This window comes from Pelobates fuscus, chromosome 10, assembly GCF_036172605.1.
Source record: "Pelobates fuscus isolate aPelFus1 chromosome 10, aPelFus1.pri, whole genome shotgun sequence".
Classification (NCBI taxonomy): Eukaryota; Metazoa; Chordata; class Amphibia; order Anura; family Pelobatidae; genus Pelobates; species Pelobates fuscus.
The window spans coordinates 46,535,193-46,562,936 of record NC_086326.1 but is presented as its reverse complement, the minus strand read 5'-3'; the positions used below and the strand labels follow the sequence as shown (position 1 = coordinate 46,562,936).

Below are 27,744 nucleotides of genomic sequence, written 5' to 3'. Positions count from 1 at the left end.
AGCTTCAGATGGTAGCACCTGCGTGGTACAATCCCCGCCTATGGATGTGGTGGTCCTGTAGGGCCTTGGCAGATGTATCTGATTGCAGTAGAAATTATGTGCATCTCCAAATTTGAAAGCAGTGGGTCACCATTATAGATTTGTTTTGAAAAAAATAAAACGGCAAATATGGGTGCTCATTTGGAAACCCAAGGCTAATTGATGCATATTGGGAGCAAGGTTAGCCAGTTTGGTCCAATTCCACAGAAAAAAAAGCAATATGGCAGCAGGATACACTATGGGAAGAAGGCAGTCGGGCAGAGGCAGTGTTATTCTCTGGGCAATGTTCTGGTGTGAAACCTTGGGTCCTGAGATTTATATTCAAGTTACTTTCACACAAACCACCTACCTAGATATTGTTGCACACCACGTACACTTTTGTCGCAGCATAATGGTAGTGGCCTCTTTCAGCAGGATAATGCACCCAGCCACACCGCAAAAAGTGTTCAGGAATGGTTTGAGAAACATGACAAAAAGTTCAAGGTGTTGCTTTGGCCTCCAAATTCGCCAGATCTAAATATAATTAAGCTTCTGTGGGGTGTGCTGGAACCACAAATCCGATCCATGGGAGCTCAACTCGCAAACTTGCGATACTTAAAGGGTCTGCTGCTAATGTCTTGGTGCCAGATACCACAGGACATGTACAGAGGTCTTGTTGAGTGCAGGCCTCGATGCATCAGAGCTGGTCTGGCTGCACAAGGGGAATTAACACAATATTAGAAGGTTGGTTTTAAAGTTGTGGCTGATCAGTGTACATGCTCACAATATTATGTGATTTATTCCTTGGGGTATAGTCACTAAACAGTGATTTGTGGTGAATTCTGTCAAAAAAAGATAAGGTGGGAATACAGCTGAGCTGGAGAATAATGATGTCCCGAACTGTTCGCTGGTGAATAGTTCCCGGCGAACATCGCTTGTTTGCGTTCGCCACGGATGGCGAACACATGCGCTGTTCGGTCCGCCCCCTATTCGTCATCATTGAGTAAACTTTGACCCTGCCTGTACCTCACAGTCAGCAGACACATTCCAGCCAATCAGCAGCAGACCCTCCCTCCCAGACCCTCCCACCTCCTGGACAGCATCCATTTTACATTCATTGTGAAGCTGCATTCTCAGTGAGAGTAGGGACAGTGTAGCTGCTGCTTATTTTTTTATAGGGAAATTGATAGCTAGGCTAGTGTATTCAGTGTCCACTACAGTCCTGATGGACTCGTCTGATCTCTGCTGTAAGGACAGCAGCCCAAAAAGCCCCTTTTAGGGCTAGAACATCAGTCTGCCTTTTTTTTTTCTGTGTAATGTAATTGCAGTTGCCTGCCTGCCAGCCTGTGTGTCAGGCTCACAGCATATACTGTGCCCACTTGCCCAGTGCCACCACTCACTCACTGGTGTCACAATAGCTTGCATTTAAAAAAAAACTAAAAACTTTTTTGACTGTAATATAATAGCAGTCAGTTTCCTTCACTAGTGTGCGTTTCAGGGCCTGCCCAGTGCCACCACTCACTCACTCACTGGTGTCACAATATCTTGCATTTAAAAAAAAACAAACAAACTTTTTGGACTGTAATTTAATAGCAGTCAGTTACCTTCACGAGTGTGCGTTTCAGGGCCTGCCAGGGCACAGTGTCACACCAGTGCAACTCATATCTGGTGTAACAGTAGTGTACATTTTTAAAAAAAAAAATACAATTTTGACTGTAATAGATTGAATAGCAGTTAGTTGTCTGCCAGCGTGTGTGTCAGGCTCACAGCGTATACTGTGCCCACTCGCCCAGTGCCACCACTCATATCTGGTGTCCCAATAGCTTGCATTTAAAAACAACAAAACGTTTTGGACTGTAATATAATAGCAGTCAGTTTCCTTCACGAGTGTGCGTTTCAGGGCCTGCCCAGTGCCACCACTCACTCATATCTGGTGTCACAATAGCTTGCATTTAAAAACAACAAAACGTTTTGGACTGTAATATAATAGCAGTCAGTTTCCTTCACGAGTGTGCGTTTCAGGGCCTGCCCAGTGCCACCACTAACTCATATCTGGTGTCCCAATAGCTTGCATTTAAAAAAAACTAAACTTTTTGGACTGTAATATAATAGCAGTCAGTTTCCTTCACGAGTGTGCGTTTCAGGGCCTGCCAGGGCACAGTGTCACACCAGTGCCACTCATATCTGTTGTCACAGTAGCTTGCACGCATAGAACCACCGAAATCGATTACCACCGTAATCGAAAGAAAAAATGACAGGCAGAGGCAGGCCACCCCGCAGGGGCCGCCGTGGTCGTGGTGCTGTGATTCCGTTTGACCCTAGAATAATGCCCAGTGTTCAGAGGCCACGTACCCTGAACTATAAAAGTTCTGAGGACATAGTTGACTGGCTAACATAGGACACCCAATCTTCTACAGCTTCCGCTCGGAACCTCAACGCACCATCCTCCTCCAGCTTAGCTTCGGGCACCTCTCAAGTTACCACTCGCCCGCCTGCCGCCACCACCAACACTAGCACCACAGCCGCTTCACTTGGTATGTCAGAGGAGTTATTTACACATCAGTTGGAAGAAATGAGTGATGCGCAACCATTATTGCCAGAGGATGTAGATAACAGGGATATGTCTCAGTCAGGCAGCATTACACACGTACGGTGTGATGATGATGATGTTGTACCCACTGCTGCTTTCTTTGCTGAGTTGTCAGATACAAGTGAAGTGGTTGATGATGACGATGCGTCCGTGGATGTCACGTGGGTGCCCGCTAGAAGAGAAGAAGAACAGGGGGAAAGTTCAGATGGGGAGACAGAGAGGAGGAGGAGGAGATGAGTTGGAAGCAGGGGGAGGTTGTCGCAAGGAGCTAGTGGCACAGTCAGACAGCATGCATCAGCACCCGGGGTCAACCAGACAGCACGCCAATCAACGCATGCTGTTGCCACCACCAGAATGCCGTCATTGCAGAGCTCAGCCGTGTGGCATTTTTTTTGTATGTCTGCCTCTGACAACAGCGATGCCATTTGCAACCTGTGTCAAAAGAAACTGAGTCGTGGGAAGTCCAACACTCACCTAGGTACAACTGCTTTGCGAAGGCACATGATCGCACATCACAAATGCCTATGGGATCAACACATGAGTACAAGCAGCACACAAACTCAAAGCCACCATCCTCCTCCTGGTCCAGCATCTTCAGCCACTTTAACCACTGCTGTCCTCCTTGCCCCTTCTCAACCATCCGCCCCTCCGTCTCTCGCCTTGAGCAGTTCCTGCTCATCTGCCCACAGTCAGGTGTCTGTCAAGGACATGTTTGAGCGTAAGAAGCCAATGTCACAAAGTCACCCCCTTGCCCGGCGTCTGACAGCTGGCTTGACTGAACTCTTAGCCCGCCAGCTTTTACAATACAAGCTGGTGGAGTCTGAGGCGTTCAAAAAATTTGTAGCTATTGGGACACCGCAGTGGAAGGTACCCGGCCGAAATTTCTTTGCACAAAAGGCAATCCCCAACCTGTACTCGATTCCTATCTGGTGGCACATTAGATTGCACGCGCAGTGGCCCAAATTTGAAGTAGGAGGACCGACCGAGCATAATTTTCCATCTCCCGCTTCCTGGGTGGAGGAAGAGAGACCTTCAATGACATCAGTGGAACGGGACATGGCTAGCTTGGTATCCAACCTTGTGCAAATGGGGAGTTTGCGTTTGTGGAAATGGACTGTTTGCGGTTGTTTGCAGTGCGTTAAACGGGGAGTTTGGTCTGTCACTGTGAAGCGGGCGTACTACACTGCACTACCTGATCGATACAACATCATACCTGATGTTTTAAAGCACGTTATTCCAAACAATTTAGGAATGTTAGGTGATTTATGCCCTTTATGGATTAAAACCATCAACTATGTAATTTTCCATGGGAGTTTTGCCATGTATCCCCCTCCGGAATGCCACAGTCCAGGTGTTAGTCCCCTTGAAACAACTTTTCCATCAAAATTCGCCTGCCCATTGAAGTCTATGGCGGTTCGCCCGGTTTGCCCATTCGCGAACATTTGCGGAAGTTCGCCTTCGCCGTTCGCGAACCGAAAATGTTATGTTCGCGACATCACTACTGGAGAATTTTGTGCCTCAAGCTTTCAAATGACTACAAATTGGAGTTTAGAGAATACATCCTGTTCTGTCTGTCATTCTGTATTCTCCACATTTTCACATCCTTAAAGAGAGCATGCCAGTTGTAATTGTTAGATACAGGTTATATGAGGAAATATCAGAATGTTATTTAAATTGCACTGCATATTTGTAATGACTCTTATAAGAACTGGTAATCTTTGACCCTCTCACTACCAAAATAGAGTATAAAAACTTGTTCCATGTATTTTGCATTATGAAATGAAGTTCATAAGGCCTCATTTACCCTCATTTATACTCTAGCTATATTTACTAGTCTATAGAGAAATGCATTTCTCATCCAAAAGACAACTTTGCAATGCAACTTTAACTTGCCATATTTTTTTTTTTTTTTTTGGATTTTCATATTTTGCATTAACCCCTTAAGGACCAAACTTCTGGAATAAAAGGGAATCATGACATGTCAGGCACGTCATGTGTCCTTAAGGGGTTAAAGCTGAATCTTTTAATAACAATCAAATGGTATCTGATGGTGTGAATTGAGATGTTCTAATATATAATGGTACCTTGGTCTGTGACCAAGTGAATGTGGATTTATGTATAATGCCAAAGTAAATCTATGCAATGCCCCATATAGAAACGCATGGACTCCATAAAAAAACAGTTGTTAAGTGTATATTTCAAAGATGATAACATCCATTTTTAAGTATGATGGAATATTTTGTTACCAAAATCACCCCTTGTCCATGTGAAGACACTTATTCATTAAATGACACACACACCATTATTAGGAATAGTGTTTTTATTTTTTATTCTTGTTTCAAAATAAAATAAAAGTTACCTAGGAATTTATTTTACATGTTTAGTTGCCTGTATAACATCATAAACACAAGTATGCAAAAAGAAAACAAATAGTTTGCCACAAATAAAGTTTTGCTCATATTAGGGTATTATTTGATGACCATGCAATAAAAATTACATTCATGTAAAAATACAGTTACATCATACAAGTTGGATGTACATGGGAGAAACCTTTTTTTTTTTAATTATTATTTATTATATTCAGTTTTCACATTCGCAAGAAATGCCAGTTTTATTTTGTGAATTAATTAAAACATTACTGCTGTTGTGTGTACAAACCTTCTGGCTAGTAAATGTATACAATGCATTAAAGAGACTTCCAGCTTCACGTAAGCGCCAACAATGAATGGATCTGAAAATCACTATAGATATATTTTCAATGGACACTAGAAGTAAGGATAATAATGAATATGAAGCTGTATCCACCTCCTAGTCTTATTGTACTTGAAGCCTGAGTGATGATGATAGCTGCTACACATGATTAAGTATAAAGAAAAGCCAGCTGAAGTGTTCTTGAACAGAGACACTTCTCACCTCTGTTTCAATAAAGATCATATAAGAACCTGTCATCGAATCTTACGGATCGTTATATGCAAAGAGCTAAAATGTTTTCTGAGTGCATAGAGTATACCCACACCATTACATTAACCCATGCCATGACCCAATGCCCATGTGATGCAGAACTAGATGGGTTTGTTCTCTGCCTGTTGTCCAATTGTGACATTGTTTTTTATGTTCTCCTGCACATTGGGTGGAGTAAAAAGAGAGTGCTGTGATTGTGCATTTCCCAATTAATCCCCATCTGCCCATGGGGTGAGGGACAGGAAAGAGACTATATTGAATCCCTTCTGTTTCTTGGTGTGTACCATATCCCTTCTATAGTTGATGTATCCAGCTGGCTGATTGATTAATTTATTCAGGGGGTCAGGGCAAAAAAGGGTACCACAAAAGGGATAAAGAGGGGTCTACACATAAGTAATGTGTCACAAGAGGTGGTAAGCAGAGTGGCAGTAAATTGGACAGTAAGGGAGCAATAAGAGGGATGGTGTAAGGATCACATGAGGGAAAATGAACCTCAAGAAGGACAAAGGGTAATCACTGGTAATTTTGTGAATGTAAAAGGGACAGGGAATGAGCTGCTGTTGTATATAATTTGGTATTCTATACTCTGAGCATACATGTCTGTATACGGATAACTGTATAGTAGTCTAGGTGGCTAATTACATTAGACATTTTGATATAAATGAGAATGCTATGAAGTCAATATTTAAATTTGTCCAATATCTAGCTACAGGAATTGTAGTATAAAGTAATACTGTAAAAATATGGAAATCTTTATAACTTGAAATTCCATTGCAAATAGTTAATAAACCTCATTTATCAATGGATAACTTACCGTAGTCATATTTCATGGTTGTTTTGGTTAATGAACAGACATGGATTCTCTATGTAAAACTGAAAATGTATTGATCCATACTGTAATTTTTAGGTCTAGGCCATGGCAGCATTACACTAAGTATATCCCTCCTCTTACATCTTTTGGGCAATTAACTAAGAAGATAATCCTTCCCTTCCATCCTTCTAATAGCTTCACATGGTAATAGGTTTGGGAGGAAACTTAGTGCTGTCGTGGCCTATGAATAGGAAATTAAAATTGTGGTAACTATGAATACATTTTCCATTTCCCTAGCCATACCCATGGCAATATTACAATGGGTTATATCTAAGCTACAGAACAGGTGAAGGAAATAAAACACAAAAAAATAGAAAAGATATGGAAGACAAAAAGGCAAGTAATTAATATTACTTTTAGAACTTTGAGGCTGAATTAATTATTAGAAGCAGCAGACACATATAGATGAAAATGGCACATAAAGATGTTCTTAGAGGACCATGTGACTTCACAACAGATTTGCCCAAGGGAGATATTATCCACCGACACCAAGATAAAAAGACAATCGGATCTTCAGATGCCATCTACCAGGGCTATGAGTAGGTACTGGAGATGGTTTATACAATCTTGTAACTCAGATTAGTAAAAGATATGGCTTTGCTTTTAATGACACGTGAATATAGAATGAAAAGATGCAATTATTTACTTCAAAAAGCCATTCATGAAATGTAAGCTTTAACAGAGTCTAAATTATACCATCATTCTTCCTCACATGATATTGGATGCAAGGTAGGCAGCATAAACTTCTGGTTAACATTAAAAGAGAACACCGACTTTAGCCTGAATTATGGAATGGTTCTGTGGGCAGCTTTATTTTTCCATGAAATTGTGTGAAAGGGGCTTCACATGAAAAAGCCTGAATACTTTACACTCTGTGATCCATGTGAGGTTAGGGCTCCAAGGAGGAAAATCTTCCAAGAGAGAACGGTCAAAGGACCCTGATCCAAAAGCTTAAATGGAGGATCTATGAGACACTGAAGGACTAATAGTAAATTACCTGCAGGTGGAAAAGCTTTAAGTGTCTCATTAAGGAAATGCATCTTCATTTAGCACTCCTCTAATTGCAGTGAGGGCTGAAAGAGCAGGGATCTGAACTTTGAGTATTAAGACAACATGACAAGTCAAGAAGAACTCTTACAGAGACTCTTGAAGACTGTGTCACATCCTAAAGGCACTAATAAGCGGATCAATCCTCTTTTGGTCCAGAGGCGCTAAGGGTGCAGAAAGACCCTCGTCCATTTAGGAGTCCGTATTGTCTTTAGTGATTGAAAAACAAAGTCCTGTACTTAATCTGATGTGTCAAAGGGACTTTCACGTGTTTCGTTGGCTTCCTTGATGCTTTGAGAACCTTTTTTGTGTAATGGAAAGACTTAGAAAGACTCATAACAACCTGACTACCCAATGGGCAAAGACTCATTCCCACTAGGGCCTTATTGTTGCACACCTCAATAATAAACAGATTTTTTTTTCACTTCTATGAAGAACATGAAAACCCACGTTCAGGGCTGAAAAATGTAAATGCCCTTTTAGAATCGCCCTTTAGCAAATATCCAATGAGGGATAATAACAAAAATAAAATGTTCAAAAGATAGTAACAAGCAAGAATAATAAAACAATGTCCTAAGAGGTGTCAGAGCTCCTTTGGGATAAGGACCAGAAAAATGCAAATAAGCCAAAACATCATATGTTAAGAGCTACCTGTCCCAGGTGTGAACAGGAAAATAGATGGGGAGGTTTCGTACATTAACAATTGTAATACTGCCATGGAAAAAAAGTTTTTAAAAGCTACAGAGCTTGGTTTCAGGCATTCTAGTAAGTTTGACTCCTGTTACTATATGGTGATACTCTACAGGCTCATCGCCATGTTTCCTACAGCCTGGAGAGATGTAAACAAATAAGTAAACATATGTAAAAATACATATAGATTTTTTTCAGAATGGGCAATATAGTATGCAAATGCTACATGGTGGAAAATGTATGGTTAAAGCCCTAAAGCTGAGTTTTCAAAATTTCGGTCTACATTCAGAATAAAATATTGATGTATAATGCTCATGCATCTAGGTAATGTAAAGGTTTCTGCAGAGCAACTTCTTGAATTAGAAATATGGCATACCCCTGCAGTTTTAAGCTTGTGCATTACAAATAAGTGGACTTTAATATATTGTACCTTTTTTCTTTAAACATTTAAGTATGGAATAGATCTCCTGCTATAGATTTTTACTTTCCAACTTGCCCCATTGGGCTGATGGCTACTATTCATGTGCCACATAGTTCTTTCCCATGCAATAAAGAATAAAAACAAGATCAGGGCCAATAAATCGGGGATTTATCATCTCCTGTGACTGCAACCCCAATTGTTATGCCATTGGCACGGGCTGGTATAACAAAAGGAAGGTATCTCTTAGTACATTAAGCACTGTATTTCAGTATAAATAAAAAGTATTAAATCAGACACTCATAATTTCGTAATATGTCCACAGAGCCCACCCTGATTCTTCTCACTACAGTTGGCCACTTTACACCAGTTATATTAAATTCGATATTGTTTCTTCAACAATTATTTCAGTAAATTGAAAATCAGAAAGGGAATGTTGTGCACTGGCTTTTTTTGTTTTTGTTTTACACATGTATATTATATATGTTTATATTTATTGAGTGACCTATGACCTTAGCCCACAGATGATACCCGGTGCTCCTCCTAGGGGAAGTGGTAGTGGGAAGTGGTTGCACCAGGTAAACAGAGGCTAATAGAGGCACTGACGTACGTGAGGCTAATTTGAATATTAAGTCATATCTCTAGACTAGATTTGAAAGTTCTGTGGTGGAGCTAGGCAATGATAGACAGAATTGCACACCCCTTCAATCAGGAAATGACCATTCAAATCCAGAGACTCTAGGTGAAATCTGATAATTATACACTTTTTTTTACATTTCTATGCCAAACCCAACAATTATTCTCTTTAAAAAAAAACATTATTGTATGGTAATTTACAAAGGTTTTAAAAACATATCATTTTGTAAAAACATATTATAAAAACTGTTACCTAAATTACAAAGGCGTAAAAACTACCCTGTCTTGTTTCATTGCAAATTCGGATGATTGAACCTTCACAGCATATTCTGCAATGAATTCTGGGGAAGTCTTTCCAATTAAAAAATGTCTTGGTATTGCAATGTGAAACATTTTTGTAATTTACCATCAGTATGTGATATGCTATCACATTGATATATTTCTCGGGGACTCAATTAAAGGAACAGTACAGCAAAAGTACACATTGCCATGTTAGAATATTTTACATAGATAAGTTATCCTTCATCTAAACACTTAATTTTCGCCATTATTCTCCCAGAAGATTGAACATCTTCAGTATACTAGCAGTTAACACAGACAGCCAAGATACCCAAGAGCGGTACCTCTGATTTAACCGAGTGCTACATGTAACAACATCATACAGTGGTTTAACAACTTTGAAAGACAAACTAAAAAATAATGTAGGCAGATTGTTAAAGGGGTAGAGTTGGGAAGGTGGTAACAATCAAAGAGGTATGGTTCACAAAACATGGATTCCACCTCAGCCAATATTACTCAGGTTCCCAAACGCTCTTATTCTCAATATTATTTACCTACAAGAAATCACAATTCCCTGTCGTCCTATTCAAACCCTCTCCATGGTTATGCCATATCCAATCTGAATCTGTCAGTTTTTTCTCCTCATCACCTCCTTTCCTGATTTTTGTATCCATTTCCTTATCATTCCTTTTCAAAACCATTTCACTCTGCTCCAGTCTTACAGGAGATCCATATTTGATAATTCCTCTTCTAAGCTGATCTCTCCTAAAAAAGCCTTCTCTGTCTCCCCATGCCACCCAGATTAAAATATCTACTGACTAGGGACCCGTCTGACTAGGGAACATGTTACAATAAAAGGCAGACATTTTATTCGATATTCTCTCAATTAGATATATATGTATAAAAATAATAAGTCTACTTAACGGTATACTGTAGAGCCAGGCATAGGCAACCTTCGGCACTCCAGATGTTTTGGACTACACCTCCCATGATGCTTTGCCAGCATTATAGGTGTAAGAGCATTATGGGGGATGTAGTCCACAACATCTGAAGTGCCGAAGGTTGCCTACCCCTGCGTCTAGACATTAAAACCACCACACCTTAACGTTCCGGGGCAAAAAATACATTTACATTGCTGCCTAACGCCACTTCTAGTGGCTGTCACTCAGCCACTTACAGAGGCAAGCCGGCGCCGGGGTAAATAAGGTGACCTAAAATCTTACCTTTTTTATTAGGAAGTACTTAAAATTTAACTAGATTATGTGACACTCTAGCATGTCTGCATTCCTAATGCTTGGATTTTTATTTAAATTAAGATAAAAAGACTATAGAACAAACTCAAAATAAGCTAAATTTGCCAAAGTCCTCTTATACATATATATTTTTGTTGTGCATTCTTTTTACAGTAATATATAAGGATGGCGACTGAATGGTTAGTTTTCCTGTCTTCCCCCCCCCCCATTATAAAAAATATTAAATTAAATCTGATACTAAATAAGTATAAAGATAAACATAATTACCAAAAATAATTCTCTAAAAAGCAGCCATTTCTCATTTTTAGCAGTGCCAACTTATAGACTATATATAATAAGTGACATACACATGTGCCCTTGGCAAGAATTCTTATTACAAAAATCTGATAACTTGTAATCTGATTAATTTATGAATAATTGTTTTTTTTTTCTGAATTACGTATCAGAAAATATAAAGATAATTAAATTACCGTATATACTCGAGTATAAGTAGAGTTTTTCAGCACATTTTTTTGTGCTGGAAAAACCCCAACTCGACTTATACTCTAATCAATGTCTGTATTATGGCAACTTACATTGCCATAATACAGACAGGGGGCTGGCAGCGAGCTGTTACTTACCTCTCCTGCAGCTCCTGTCAGCTCCCTTCTCCTCCGTGCTGGTCCGGTCAGCTCCTCTGTCAGCCGCGGGGTCATAGTGCGGCCGCGAGACTTACACTGGGAGCGGAGGAGAAGGGAGCTGACAGGAGCTGCAGGAGAGGTAAGTGCTTCCTGCCTGCCCCCCTCCACTGAACTGCCAATGCCACTGGACCACCAGGGAGCGAGAGCCCCCCTCCCTGCCATGTATCAAGCAGGGAGGGGGGACGAAAAAAATAAAATAAATAATAATAAAATAAATAATAATAAAATAAAAAATAATAAAATAAAAAAATAATAAAATAAATAATACTACAAAAATTATTAAAATAATTAAAAAAATAATAATAATAAAAATGCCCACCCCCCACCAAGGCTCTGCAACACACACACACTGCATTCATACATACACACACTGCATTCATACACACACACTGCACTCATACACACACACTGCATTCATTATATACACACTGCATTCATTATATACACACACTGTAAATAAATATTCAATTAATATAATTTTTTTAGGATCTAATTTTATTTAGAAATTTACCAGTAGCTGCTGCATTTCCCACCCTAGTCTTATACTCGAGTCAATAAGTTTTCCCAGTTTTTTGGGGTAAAATTAGGGGCCTCGGCTTATATTCGGGTCGGCTTATACTCAGGTATATACGGTAATAAAAATGGCTAACGATAGGGGCCATTGCATACGTGATAACTTATTATTTATTAGAATACCTTTGTAAATGCATAATTTTTATTAAAGTGTTAAAATTGTTTTTTGATTTTGTTTAGGGACATGTTTTGCCACCATAGGTAGTATAGGTCTACATTGTGGCATTTTAATACAGCCAATACCGTGCTTTTTTTGATGATGTAATTTTGCTGTTTTAAGCATTTTAATATTATTTTTAATTTTACATAGGTTTTTGGTCTGGTGTTATTTCACACTTAAAGGGACACTTTAGGGTCAGGAACACAAATGTGTATTCCTGACCCTATAGTGTTAAAAAAAAAAACATGCTAGCCCCCCTTGTAGTCAGTAGTTCTTATATCTCAAGCTTTAGCTATTTGCCTATCAGTTCTTAATTGTTTCATCAAATGTAAAAATATAATCACGGAGATGGATAGGGGAAAAGGGACTGTCACAATACAGAGAATTTTACTGGAATATTTCAGCTATCAAATCAAAGAATATTATAAAAAGTACATCTAAATGTTGTATGTACAGTAGGGATGGTAAATAGCAGCAATAAAAATATAAATTATAAATAAATAAAATCATTTTCACCTTATATGCCTGAGAAATGTACTTGATTTGTTTTATCCTTCCTGTATGTCAGCCAAAATGTATCTTGGTTTACTGGGGGAAAAAAAAATGTAATCACTTTTTTTGCTGTTCAAGATTATTGGTGCGAGAAGACTTCTACCGTTTTCTTAGTGAGTGTCACACTTCGTACGTCTCACAGCAGCACCATTTACCAGGATTTAGCATCCATAGTTTAAATGCATATTTCCTTACTCTACACATTTGTAACAATGGCCTACATTACAGTCCAGGGTCAGTAACAGATCGATAATGTTTTTTGAAAGGCAGGGTAGCATTGTGCAACAGTTATTATAGAGATCACAATACATATTTCACAAGCCTTGTTTCTGCCGGCAATACCACTGAAGTCAGAAAATATTGAGATTTACATGTGGATTGCTGATACTAATAGGTGACAAATGTGTCCTTAAATGTTACATTCCATATGGAATTTAGAGATATGTTAAAGAATATTCACATACACTGTAAACAAATATTTCAGGCACAATGTACATGTGTAAATGTAACATTGCCTGTACGGGCCATCAAATGAGAGGAGGTGTTTGTAGTGTTCGTTCTGTTCACGTACAAACACTAACAAAGTTCTTTACTAAAGTGAGAATTCAAAGTGAATTCAATATACAAGGCCGGAGTAGTCTTAATCACAGCATACCTGAGTTTACAAATTTTTTCCATTTTGGCTATTTTGATCTTAAATTTGAAAATCACTTTTTTCATTTTAGTGAATAACCCTGTTTGAAATAAATATTTGGGGGTACTGGTTAGTTGCAGACGTGTACCGCACCAAGGCAGAAATATATGTTTAAACCCTCACTTGAAGTGTTTTTTTTTGGTGTATATCACTCTGTATTGCCCCAATATCCTTTTGTTAAAGTAAATTACACACACTCACACACATTCATATACACATACTCACACACATTCATATGCACATACTCACACACATTCATATGCACATACTCACACACATTCATATGCACACATCGCATTATCCCTGGTGTCCAGTGGTTTTCTGCTGGGATCTGTGCTCCAGCAAAAAAGGGAGTGATCCGTACTCATCACCTGTAGACCTCAGTGCACTGTAGCTTGATAAAGATCCCTGAAGGGATCAAAACGTTGCTGTATCTGTCCTGTTTTTCCCCAATAAATCTGCTGATGCATGAAGCCCTTGAGTGCCTGGACTACTTTGCTGTTACTACAGGGATCCCAGTTAGAATGCCATATTTTGGAACAATTGTGATCACATAAACTCAAGTGTTTAACTTGATGTATATCAAACATTTTCACCAATCCAATAATAGTATAGTATGGGAAGGGTAAAAATATTTTCAGATGTATGTGGATTCAGAATACAAATGGCTTCCAAAGAATACAGGAACAAATGAAATGGGTTATACAGGACATTTACTCACAGAACCTTACTTATTATTATTCATAGGGTCTTATACCTTATCATTCCTTCAGTTAAATCAAAAGAATACAGGAAAGAATGAATTGTGTTATACATGATACTTACAGTATACAACTTATTAATAGGGTCTCACGCCATTCTTCTGTTAATCTGACAACGGTCATACCAAAACTTGATTTTTAAAAAATTTTAATATAACAATATTTTTAGTATTGAAATGAAATAGATTTTGTTTAAATGAAGTATATGTAAAAAAATAAAAAATAAAAATAAATAATAATAGAGAAAAACTCATCCCTACCTTTAGTATATGACAGGATGCTTCAGTCATAAAAATACACCTTGGGTGAGACGGTGTTTGAAATCCAACAGTTCGTCTATATGGTCTTCCCTGCTTCTGTACAGAAAGTGAAGGAGGAAAGACCACAGGAACTGTCAGATTTAAAACACTATCCGGCCCAAGGTGCATGTATATGGTTCTAAGATTCTGTCATATATTAAAAGGTGGCATCCCCATTTATTAAAGGTGGAGATGTGGGTTTTTTGGGGGGGGGGGGGGGGGTTAAACACAAACTTTATTTAAAAATAAATTGCCTTTAAATACTTGATTAAAATATTATTATTGTGGTCGTAGTCACAGCAACTACTATCACAATTATATTAAAAATAGTTTTGAGTTGCAGAGTTCCCGACATTCTGTCATGCTTTGGGCATCCCCGCACCCACCCAGGACACCGTCCAGCGATCCACTCCAGAGGCCTGACCTCCCTAGGAGCAACAGAGACTATACCAAACATGATCTATGTTGCACAGTTACAGCTACACATAACCAGTTGGCCTAGAGCCATACCTAGCCCACTCGTTCCCCCCATTAAAAGGAGGGAGCGACCGCTCCACGTCTACTTACCTCCCCCCAGGCCCTCCTTGGCTCTGGGTACACCTAGAAGAAGGCCATAACTCAAAAACCTGATTACCCTAAGCCCATTGTTGCCACTCACCCATTCTCCCGAAGCAGTTCACACACTCCTGATAACGTACCACTGCTGGTCCACATCTCCTAGTGCATAATTGTTTAATAGCGCTATTGTTTATGCTGTAATACATTTAATAACTATGTGTACTATACGTTTACTGTGTTTTTTATGACCCGCATGGGTACGATAAAAAACTAAAAATTTCAATAAAAAGAGTGACAAAAAAAAAAATAGTTTTGAGGTGACAGTAGCCCTTTGAGCAGAAACAAGATTGATTCTATATGCCTCCCTTACTTTTTTTTGTTCTTTTTACCTTTGAAAAAAATGTGACCTATTAAACCTTTCAGCTCCAATAGACTGTGATAATAATACTGGGTTCACTTATCCCTGGCAATTCACAGAGCTTAAAAAGTATAACGTAACTACTTATTGGTGACAGTACTACCTGTAAACTACTGTACATCACCATGATGTGTTATCACAGACCTAATAAAAGAATTCCATTTAGCAACTACACTCAGCATTAAAAATAAATTAAAAACAAAAAAAAACTTCTCAGGGTATGGTAGTAATGAAATGTCAAACAGGTTACAATTTGATATTTTTTCCCCCCCTATTGTTCATCAGTGCAAAAAAAAAAAGAAAAAGTCTCTTGATTCTGTTATGAAGAGATCATTTTCAGAGTGGTTTTTGTTTTATTTGTTTTTGTTGTTTTTTGTTTGTTTCATTGGTTTAGAAAATTTGTCTGGCACAACAAAAAAAGTTTAACTTACTTCTTGGGTTAATACGATTTGTACAGCCCCCAATGGATGATAGAACTTCCATTCAATACTCCAATGTAACTGTACACATATTTGCTCAAAATAATGTTCAAAATATTCTGAATTCTGTAGAAGTGTTCATCTTTCTCCAACCACGAAGAGTCAGTTTATAGCAGACACATGGAAGAGAAGCCTTGACCCTACAAACCCCCCTCCCCATTTTCAATATCGCCATGTTTTAGTACATTGTTATGCTAGGATTCTGTTTCATTGTTGAACATTTAAGGTAAACATAATTGAAATACCATCGTTTGTACTGCTTATGTATTCTCATACGTAGGTTTCAGTACCTGCCCGGTATGGTTTTGTCAAAAAGATGTATATATTTAAATTGTGTAAGTTACCATTAGACAATAGTCAAGCTGCAGGTTTCTTTTTTAGGCTGCGGTAATTTTGTCCTGTCCCTCGCATCACTGTTACATCATAATTCCATAGATGTATTTCAGACAAAAATAGTATCTTCTGGTATGTTAAAGGCAGCCTGCACTTGGATGTACATCCCGACCATTCTTTAAAAAATATATTAGTCTGTTAGATAAAGAATTCCAAGTAATATAAGCAACAAAGAACTCAGCTAAGATGAAAATAAAACTAACTTAGTGCACCTTGTATGTTTAACTCCTTGTAAAGCTAGACTTGACTGCAACTGTTCCAGTTTTATTAAGAATTTATGCAGCCTGAGGATGGTACCATAAACTGTTTAACTTCAAGAACTCTTTCACAGGCACTAATTCATTAGTTCATGCTGGCAGTGGATGAGCATACTGAACCACACATGTTCAGGGTGGAATCCTCAACTTCAACTTCAGGTTCAGCCTCCGGTTCAGCCTCAGCTTCCGCCTCATCAGCTGATTCCAGTCCTGACGTTGACTGGGTTCTCCCATGTGGGCTCTTCTTCAGTCTGAAAGTGCAAAAGAAGAAAAATGTGTTCACATAACAACCAAATCATAATTGCCCTTGTGCTTTGCAGGTCTTGCAATTTATGTTCCCTCTAGGTACTTTTTCATAAGTTGTCTAGCATTAAATAAAGTTAATCTTTACCATAGTTATATCCTGTTATTTGCATAGAGTTTTGTTCCTGTGCAAACTGAAGAGTGTGTCGCTGTCCATAGCTAATGCATGTTGTGTATTAAAGTCTTGTGTATTACATAGTTACATAGTTACATAGCTGAAAAGAGACTTGCGTCCATCAAGTTCAGCCTTCCTCACATATGTTTTTGCTGTTGATCCAAAAGAAGGCAAAAAACCCAGTCTGAAGCACTTCCAATTTTGCAACAAACTAGGAAAAAATTCCTTCTTGACCCCCAAAATAGCAGTCAGATGTCTCCTTGGATCAAGCAGCTATTACCCCACTAATTAGAAATTATATCCCTGTATGTTATGTTTTTGCAAGTATTTATCCAATTGCAGTTTAAACATCTGTATAGACTCTGACAAAACCACCTCTTCAGGCAAATAATTCCATATCCGTATTGCTCTTACTGTAAAAAAAACAAAAACTTTTCTTTGCCTTAGATGAAATCTCCTTTCTTCCAGCCTAAATGTGTGACCTCGTGTCCTATGTATAGCCCTGTTTATCAATAGAATTCCAGATAATGGTTTGTACTGGCCCGAATATATTTGTATAATGTTATCATATCCCCGCTCAGGCGCCGTTTTTCCAAACTAAAGATATTAACATTTTTTAACCTTTCTTCATAACTAAAATGCTCCATTCCTTTTATCAATTTTGTAGCTCATCTCTGCACTTTTTCTAGTGCCATGATATCTTTCTTTAATGCATCTCTATGGGGATATTTCAGCATCTCCATACAGAGTGAGGAGACGCCGAATGTAGGGCACTGACCCAGGAAGCACCTCTAGTGGCTGCCACTAGAGATGTCCCAAGGCAGCAGTGTAAACACTGCCTTTTCTCTGAGAATACTAAACTAAACTAAAATTTAAACAAAATGATTAAAAATAAATACATAAAACAAGTAAGCAGCTTACCGGAGAAATGACATACCTGAATATACCACTGATCATCTTGCCCAGTGGCCAGGTGGCTTTAGTGGCAGGCACCATGTGGTATTGAAGGGAGCTGGGCTTAGGGCCTCAGGAAGGGTCAGAGGTGGTCTATTTTAAGCTTATTACAGCAGGGACCCAATTATTGAAGGAGTCCTGCCTCGTTTTTATGTACAGGAGGGAGACAGGTAGTCAAGCGTTGAAGCGGTCCCTGACTAACAAGACCCGCCTGCCAGCATAAAGTGAGGCGGGAGTTAGGATACAAGGTGGCAGGCAGGCCCGGACTGGCCATCGGGCACACCGGGCAAATGCCCGGTGGGCCACGGTGGCCATGGGCCGAGGCCGGCAGGGGAAGGTCCCAGGATCTCCCCTGCCGGTCTATGCAGGGCCGGCAGTATCCGAGCGCCGGCCCCGCTGTTTTCAATGAAGGGCCGGTGAGGAGATCAGAGATCTCCCTCACCGGCCCCCTTGGAGAAACATGCGGCTGGGGAGGGAGGTAGAGGACCCGGCGGAGCTCTATCTTGCAGCTCCGCCGGGTTCCTCTCGCGAGATCCGGCGCGTTGCCATGGCAACGACCGGATCTCGCGAGAGTGAACTCTAGCCCTCAGGTTAGAGTTCACTCACCACTGGACCACCAGGGATGGCGTCGGAGTGCCTGTCCCCCCTCCCACTCACCAGCATGCCGGTCCCCCCTCCCAGGCTAAAGGTAAGAAGGGAGGGGGGGACATAATGCATACTCTTTTATTTTATTTCACCCCCCCAACACTCAATCCCTTCTAACATTCACACACAGCACACACATCACTATCACACACAGCACTCTCACTCCCATCACACACAGCACTCTCACTCCCATCACACACAGCACTCTCACTCCCATCACACACAGCACTCTCACTCCCATCACACACAGCACTCTCACTCCCATCACACACAGCACTCTCACTCCCATCACACACAGCACTCTCACACCCATCACAGCACTCTCACACACAGCACTCTCACACACAGCACTCTCACTCCCATCACACACAGCACTCTCACACCCATCACAGCACTTTCACACACAGCACTCTCACACCCATCACACACAGCAGTCTCACACCCATCACAGCCCTTTCACACACAGCTTTCTCACTCCCATCACACACAGCACTCTCACACCCATCACAGCACTTTCACACACAGCACTCTCACACCCATCACACACAGACCTCTCACACACATCACACTCAGCACTCACACACATCATCCACAGCACTATCACACTCGGCACTCTCACACACATCACATTTAGGACTCACACCCACATCACACTCAGCACTATCACAAAACACATCATACACAGCACTCTCACACACATCACACTCAGCACTCACGCACATCGTCCACAGCACTATCACACTCGGCACTCTCACACACAGCACTCTCACACACATCACATTTAGGACTCACACACACATCACACTCAGCACTATCACAAAACACATCATACACAGCACTCTCACACACATCACACACAGCACTCTCACACATCATCCACAGCACTATCACACTCTGCACTCTCACACACAGCACCCTCACACACATCACCCTCAGCACTCACACACATCATCCACAGCACTATCACACTCGGCACTCTCACACACATCACATTTAGGACTCACACACACATCACACTCAGCACTATCACAAAACACATCATACACAGCACTCTCACACACATCACCCTCAGCACTCACACACATCATCCACAGCACTATCACACTCGGCACTCTCACACAAATCACATTTAGGACTCACACACACATCACACTCAGCACTATCACAAAACACATCATACACAGCACTCTCACACACATCACCCTCAGCACTCACACACATCATCCACAGCACTATCACACTCGGCACTCTTACACACATCACATTTAGGACTCACACACACATCACACTCAGCACTCTCACACACATCACACACAGCACTCTCACACATCATCCACAGCACTATCACACTCAGCACTCTCACACACAGCACCCTCACACACATCACCTTCAGCACTCTCACACATCATCCACAGCACTATCACACTCGGCACTCTCACACACAGCACCCTCACACACATCACCCTCAGCACTCACACACATCATCCACAGCACTATCACACTCAGCACTCTCACACACATCACACTCAGGACTCACACACATCACACTCAGCACTATCAAAAAACACATCATACACAGCACTCTCACACACATCATACACAGCACCCTCATACACAGCACCCTCACACACATCACACACAGCATCCATCATACACACATACTGCACCCCTCACATACACACCGAACCTCCCCAACACACTGCACCACACACATACACAATACTTCCAAATATATATATATATATATATATATATATATATATATATATATATATATATATATATATATATATATATATATATATACACACTCACACACACACTACATTCCTGACATACACACTCTGGATACCCTATACACACACTAGATTCCTTGTAAGCAAACACATACTACACTCCTAAACACACACTCTCTACAAACACTACATCACATACACACACACACACACACTATAGCCTGTATGCACACACTTGCTACATCCCCTATACACACATTCTTTACAGACCCTAGCCACATATGCATTACATTACACCACAAACACAACACGACTAAAACCGACCTTATTACACAATACCACACCACAATCAGCTCACTCTATACACACACACACACAATCCCACAAGCAGGCTCCAAACACAGCACGATACTCTTTCCTGGCATTTTTGTCTCCTGGTATCCATTTATAGAGACACCAGAGACAAGTTGCAAGGAAACACAGTGCAAGCATGTTATTAAATTTGCTTGCACTGTGCAGAACAAATACAGGGCTTTTTTCTCATGCTAGAGCTCTTTAGCAGAGCTCTGCGCATGGTCTGCCCTGGCCTGCACTTTGAGAAGGGGGCGTGTTTGTCGTTAGTGACGACCAAACACACCCTCTCTGCACCGCCCCTTCTTAGTGGGCCGCTGTGATAAAAAAATGCCCGGGCCGAATTTTTATCCCAGTCCGGCCCTGGTGGCAGGAACCTGCTTTTGAAGTGGTGCCGTATTAGCTTCAGGATGTCTCTATACTGTGGGTGCTGGAGAGTGAGGAGAGAAGCTCAAGTGCAAGCCTTGTTGCTTGCAGGGACTGTGGGGCTCTCTTTTAATCGTATTAGGGCACCTAATGGTTTCACTGCATAGGATGGAGCCAAACAAAGAGTCTGTAAGTATGGCGGCAGGCACCTGATTTTAACGCTGTGCTTGCGACTATTGTAGAGGACCCAGAACAGTGCAGTAGGCTGCAAGTACTTGGTGGGGCGGGAAGGGGAGAGGAAGAGAAGGGAAGCCAGCCTCATATCTTACTGAGCGATCCTGAATACTGAATCAGGGGAAGTGGAGTTTTGCCAATCCACCCACTGGGGCAAACAACCTAAGAACCTGACAGCCCTAATGATAGACCAGTAAGCAGGCCGGTCTTTTCTGGCGGCTTATTTGTCACCCAAAAAGGAAGCATTGGCAAACAACATGGTTCTGTCAGACAGCCAATGACCTGTAGCACAAACTTCTCATATGATTTAATCATATTTTGTGGCAAACACCCAAAAATCTGATAATTATTTTTTACTCTCCCGGGCAGCAGTAGAAGGGCATAATATGGGGGAGGTGATGAAAACTGCAGTACTAATTAAAAGAACGTAATGCATATATGATCAAACAAGCACAATCTAAGAGGTGTAAATTTACACAGAAAAAAATTATTATATCGTTTAATGTACGAGCTGCCCCTAAGGACGAGCATCGACGGTTTCATAAACTCCTACTGGGTGGAGGTGTACGGGGTCTCTTGATTAACCCTTTGAAGGCCATAGATGTGCTCACCTCAGGAACTCAAAGTTACAATTGGTCATACAAAAGTCACAATTGTTTTATTTTTTAACAAAAATTGGGAACAAATTGCCAACCAATTTAATATAATATTTTCCATATATTTCTAAAATATATTAGGGGGGAAATAATTGTATTATGTGAAAGTCACAGTTGCATATTCAGAGAGACTTCTAGTTATTTCTACGGATGTTAAAAGAATAGATGACTGCCAGTTTGCAAGATACATATTAAAATGTAATATCTGGTAATACACTACAACCCAAATAACAAAAAACAAACAAAAACAAATACATTATGCCCAATCTTGAAAGCAATCCAAGTTGTATTTGCGCTGAAACAGACTTTACATCTACATATATGTGTTGTTTTTTGAGTAGCAAATAAATTACATTTTTCACATTGTATTCTTCTATTACTTACTTTTCGCGGTTAAATATGACAAATTCTTGTTGAATAGTATCCAAGCATTCTTGCAAATAGTCATCCTAGTAAAAAAACAACAAAAAAGACAGCTTTAATAAGAAGTATTTACTTTAAATTGGATCTTTTAAAACGGTTAGATCGTAATTGTATTTAAACATTGTTGTATGATATTCAGTGCATCTTTCAGCTTTTACATCCCTTACCACAATCATAATTATCAAACTTACTTATGTTTGATAACTTGCTTATGTTTGTGAACACAAGACAAAGCTAATAAACATAGACTAATAATGTTTCCATACTTGTGATATTGTTGAGTTTTAGAACATTAATTTGAAATTGAAATCAAACAGGGATGAACTCAGTCAGAATCTGACATTAATATTTACATTTAGAACAGTAACGCAATTACTATGATTTTTTTTTTTTAATTGGAAAAAAAAAAGTGAAAAATGTCTAGGTCTATGGAGTGTAACTTAACTACCAGGTGCCTGGTAACATTTATTCTCCACCAACAAGTTTTTATTAATAGCGGGGACACAGCTCCAGTGCATGTGAGTGTAATTACAAGAAAACACCAATAACAATGTTAACACAAAACACACACACACACACACACATATTATATTATATGTATGCAGATTGTATTTATGAATAAAAGAAGTACAATTTATGTGTTTATTTACAACGTTCGGTAGCTATGAATACTAATGACATCCTGATTATTCTGTCCACTATTTCGTAGACTGGGGTAAGTCAAAACCTTAAGAAATATAACCTTAATATTAATACAGCGCATTGCTTGCCGGTTAACTTATTAAATATAAGCGATCACCTATGAACCTTCACTTCTGAAAAAAATATCCTCAAATTAACTGTCCTTAGCATTTGATAATGTCATATGAGCATCACAGTAGGGTCTATGAGGACCAAACTGGTTTTATGACTGGCCATTTGAGTGACTCATTACAGACAAACAAAACAGATAATATATACAACAACGAATAGCAGGATTTGGCACTCGGAGTATTAACAGTAGACAGTAAAGGAGAGTGCCAGTACCTGTATGTATGTAAAAGTATGTATGTGTTAATTGTTAAAAGTAAAGGTTAGACAAAAAGTACAAGAATTTGTTTAGTACTAATGAGGTCATTCACCAAGAGGACTGTGATCAATCATTTTGATTTTGTACTCACTGATTGAGAGCTATCTTTGCTGTTGTCTCTGGATTTATTTTTTGCAAGTCTCTTCTTTTTCTTATGCAACGGTCTTGATTCTAAAATCATCTCTTCAAGCTCAAATGTAGGATCACAATGTAACCGGCCTTTCTGTACAAAAAATAATGGAGAATGAAATGTATAGAGAAATGTTTAACAACAGTTACACTATAGTGTATACACAGCATTTTTTTTTTTAAAGCCTATGTGAATAAATAACCCAGTATTGGTATTTTGGGACACAGATTACTAATTGGAGTAAAGAGCCTCTACATCCAGACTACATAGGTTCACAGGTTCGGGAAGTGCCAGTGTCTGTTTGGTATCTTGGATGAAGGATGGCAAGGATTCCACGAATGGGCGTAGAATTTTGTCAAGATAGATACTTCCATTTTGAGTGAGGCAATCATTGTCTGACACTATCAGGCGCCCCGGGGGATCCAGTATATTTTTGTGGACTTTTGGGAGGAGGTAGGAGGTAGAAGGTTGCTATCCTAGGGTTTCTATTAAGAATGAAGTCATATTCTTCTTTGGATAGCAATCCTCCACTGTGACCCACATCCAAGATCCGTTTATACTCTTCCAAAAATGAGTTTGTAGGGTCCTTTGGGAGTATTTGATAAGTTTCCTTATCATCCAAGATTTTAAGGGCCATTTTTACATAGTTATTTGACTTCATCATAACTATGTTACCTCCCTTGTCTGCGGGTTTGATGATAGTATCCCTGTCCCCTCTTAGGGATTGTAGAGCTTTTCCCTCCTGTTTGGTTACATTTTGGAATAGAAGCAGATATCACACCATGCTTACTTACATTTGGGACAAATCCTGGCTCCACCTTCTTCTCTAGTATATCCTCCCAGATAATATCTGCTAAATAGGTTGAACTCTGAATATCCAGGATACAAGAACAACGATGTTCCGGGTTCACGGTCAAGAGCTGGATTTAATCATAAAATAAAAAAACGAAGAAAAAAAATCATTAAATTGATAGTGCGGCATTGTGTATGTGCATTAAAAACTAGAATATTAATCACAGTTAGCTTTAATGACAGGGACTTTAGCTATGTTCTCATTATATAGGATTACTACTGGTATATTAATATTATTAGTATCCTAAATGAAATCATAATCGTCATTATATGTTGTTTCCTATTATTTAAGCTTCTACTTACAATTCACCCCTTTCAACTACCCTGGAGAAAGTGGTGAAAATCACAACCAGCTAGTCACATTCACAATAAGCGTGCAGATATTTAACCCGTTACAGCTAATGGTGTTTGTAAATATTGAGCATAGCTAGTTGGTCTTATAGTATATCTCATGTCTTGCCCTATTTAGTCTAACGTTTTGTGTACATTTCACCACTCCTTCATTAAATGGTGAGCTCATCTGAGTATCCTTTGTGCACTGATGCAAAATGTTGTGCTTTTTAAATGACATTTGTAATATTACTTTGTGAGAACACAAACAGAATTTACTTTTAACCAGTAGATGGCACTGATGAACCACAGCAGTACTGAGATGCAAAACGTAGAACTGAATCTAGATAATGATACCATGTAGTTTCATGCTTATGTATGTATATATATATATGTTGTGCATGTATATTTTCTCCCATTATCCAAGGCTCCTCCATTTATATCGCTATGTGATGCCGCTTTCTACCTTGCATATTACAAAAATGAACACAATCTTAAATTAACAGAAAATCCTTCTTTTTTTTTTGGCTGTGAGAAAAAAATAATTCCCTTTTGCCATTTGGAAGTCCAGAGATTGCGAACCTCAGCAATTTTAGACAGCCATCTCACAGCTGGGAGAAGAAATACTATATTTTATATTTCAAGCACTTATCATAAAACTAGCAATTGTGGGCTTTTAGAAATCCCAATTTTATAGTAGTTTGACTTTTCAAACAGTGCTTTAAATCTACATTTTATGAAAGAAAGCTTGACTTGATGTTGTGTTAAATGGCTTAAAGGGAAAGCTCATACGCACCTACGTGTTTCTGGAAACCATGTAGAAATATTACAAATTGATATTATTACCTGTATTGTACAACATGTCAACATGTAGTTTATAGCATTACACATTGACGTGAAGCAACAACAGTCGCAGTAATTGTACATTATAGTGTAGAACACTTTAAAGAGAAACAATCATTTCTGAGGAAATGGAACATTGTAATGGACAACTAAATGTGTCAGATTGTCTCCTGGTTCCTTGCACACTGCTGTGCATTCACATTTTGGAAATAATGGAAGCAAATACTCATCACAGTTAACATGAAGAAATGCTTCTACGACATGAATGGCTACAATAGACATGTACATTTAAAAAGAACAGAAATCTTTAGAGAAAACAGTTAGCAACTTAAATACAAATTAAATGTCAATTTTGGAGACATCATTTCCAATGATTCTTATTTAACTAACAATTTGAATATATTCTTGGGGATCCATAGCATTCACCATAACTGGAGGGTCTACAATGGGTCCACAATGGGTCCTTTGGAAAAGAATGAATTAGAGATCCCATAAGGATTTTTTTTTTTCTCTCGTGATCTTGGCTGGTAATAACTGCTTTTGCTGACCAATAAACCTTACAATATTGAACTAATTTATCAACTATCAAAATTTGGATGAACTGAAAAGCAACTGGTGAAACTTTTTTTTTGTTTTGCTAATGAAGACACTGTAGATTGGTTTGGATATCTGCATAAACACATTTTCTTGCAATGCTTAAGTCTACTTTAAACTGATTAAGACAATACTCACAATTATTCACAGTTAACTCTGTATCCATTTGCTGAGCACCTCTTCCCTCCCTCTCAACCTCTGTGCAGTCATTCCGCCTCCCTCCTTTATATATATATATAGCCTTTAAAAAAAAAAAAAATAATAATCCCTCCCACTCTGCCTTCCCCCCTGCTTGCTGGCTTAGAACACGTGCATGTACTCTGAGCTGGTAAAACAGTCCAATCACAAGCTTCACTATGAGAAGTCTGTGATTGAACCGCACAAGAGCTGCCGTAATGTCAGATGGAGGTTGGTGCCGGGACCTTTGCCTGAAGCTGGATTGCAGGTACGAAAAAAAAACAAAACAACTTTTTTCAAAGTTTAAGTAAGGACTTCCTAGAAATGTCCAATAGGGCATTATGATGTCAAGAACCCTAATTATTAAATAAATAGTTAGAGTAACCTATTAAACTTGAAGAGTGCAATCATCTTCCACCGTAACTACTAGATATCTTCCAGAGGTACAGTAAGACTACTCAAAACCTAACTTAAGATAAATATATAGGGATCGACCGATATTGATTTTATAGAGCCGAAACAAATACCGATAATCTGCGAACTTTCAGGCCGATAGCCGATAACTTACCGATACAGATATTCTGTACATTTACCATTTAAAAAAAATAAACTATTTCTACACAAATCTTCTGTTAACTGAACATGTTTCTTATTTTTATTTTTTTGGCAAATCTTTTTTTTTTTATTAAAGTAAATGCACAAAATATACATGCCAGTCAGAATTGTTTATGTTTATAAGAATATATGTGTGTGTGTGTAGTGGATGCAGAGTGTGTGTTTGTGTAGTGTGTGTATAGTGAATGCAGTGTGTGTTTGTGTAGTGTGTATATAATGAATGAGGAGTGTGTGTGTGTAGTGTGTGTATAGTGAATGCAGTGTGTGTTTGTGTAGTGTGTGTGTAGTGAATGCAGTGTGTATTTGTGTAGTGTGTGTATAGTGAATGCAGTGTGTGTGTGTGTTTGTGTAGTGTGTGTATATAGTGAATGCAGTGTGTGTTTGTGTAGTGTGTGTATATAATGAATGCAGTGTGTGTTTGTGTAGTGTGTGTAGTGAATGCAGTGTGTGTTTGTGTAGTGTGTGTATAGTGAATGCAGTGTGTATGTGTGTTTGTGTAGTGTGTGTATATAGTGAATGCAGTGTGTGTGTTTGTGTAGTGTGTGTATATAATGATGCAGAGTGTGTTTGTGGGTATGTTAAGTGTGTAAAATGGTTCAGTTTGATATTTGATGCAGTAAGCATTACCATGGTCTGTCCTACAGCCATTTGAAATGTCTACGGCATGTTGACAAAATGAGCAGCTCCTTCCATTTTCCTCAGTATTGCACATAATATTTGTCTTTGAGGGGGGCCGATTATCAGCCGATATTCTGTATTTTCAG

General features: G+C 39.2%; 1 protein-coding gene across 1 annotated transcript in view; it reads right to left on the bottom strand.

Annotated features, from left to right (window-relative positions):
- Positions 1–15,405: 15,405 nt before the first annotated feature.
- Positions 15,406–27,744, bottom strand: part of STK32C (serine/threonine kinase 32C) — a 268,447-nt gene continuing 256,108 nt past the window's right edge. Inside the window, exons 9-12 of the mRNA XM_063433558.1 lie at positions 24,364–24,489; positions 23,531–23,662; positions 22,332–22,396; positions 15,406–16,838 (exon numbers count right to left, since the gene is read on the bottom strand). Coding sequence (XP_063289628.1) covers positions 16,673–16,838; positions 22,332–22,396; positions 23,531–23,662; positions 24,364–24,489 — 489 coding nt within the window. The 3' untranslated portion in view covers positions 15,406–16,672. The remainder of the gene's footprint in view (positions 16,839–22,331; positions 22,397–23,530; positions 23,663–24,363; positions 24,490–27,744) is intronic.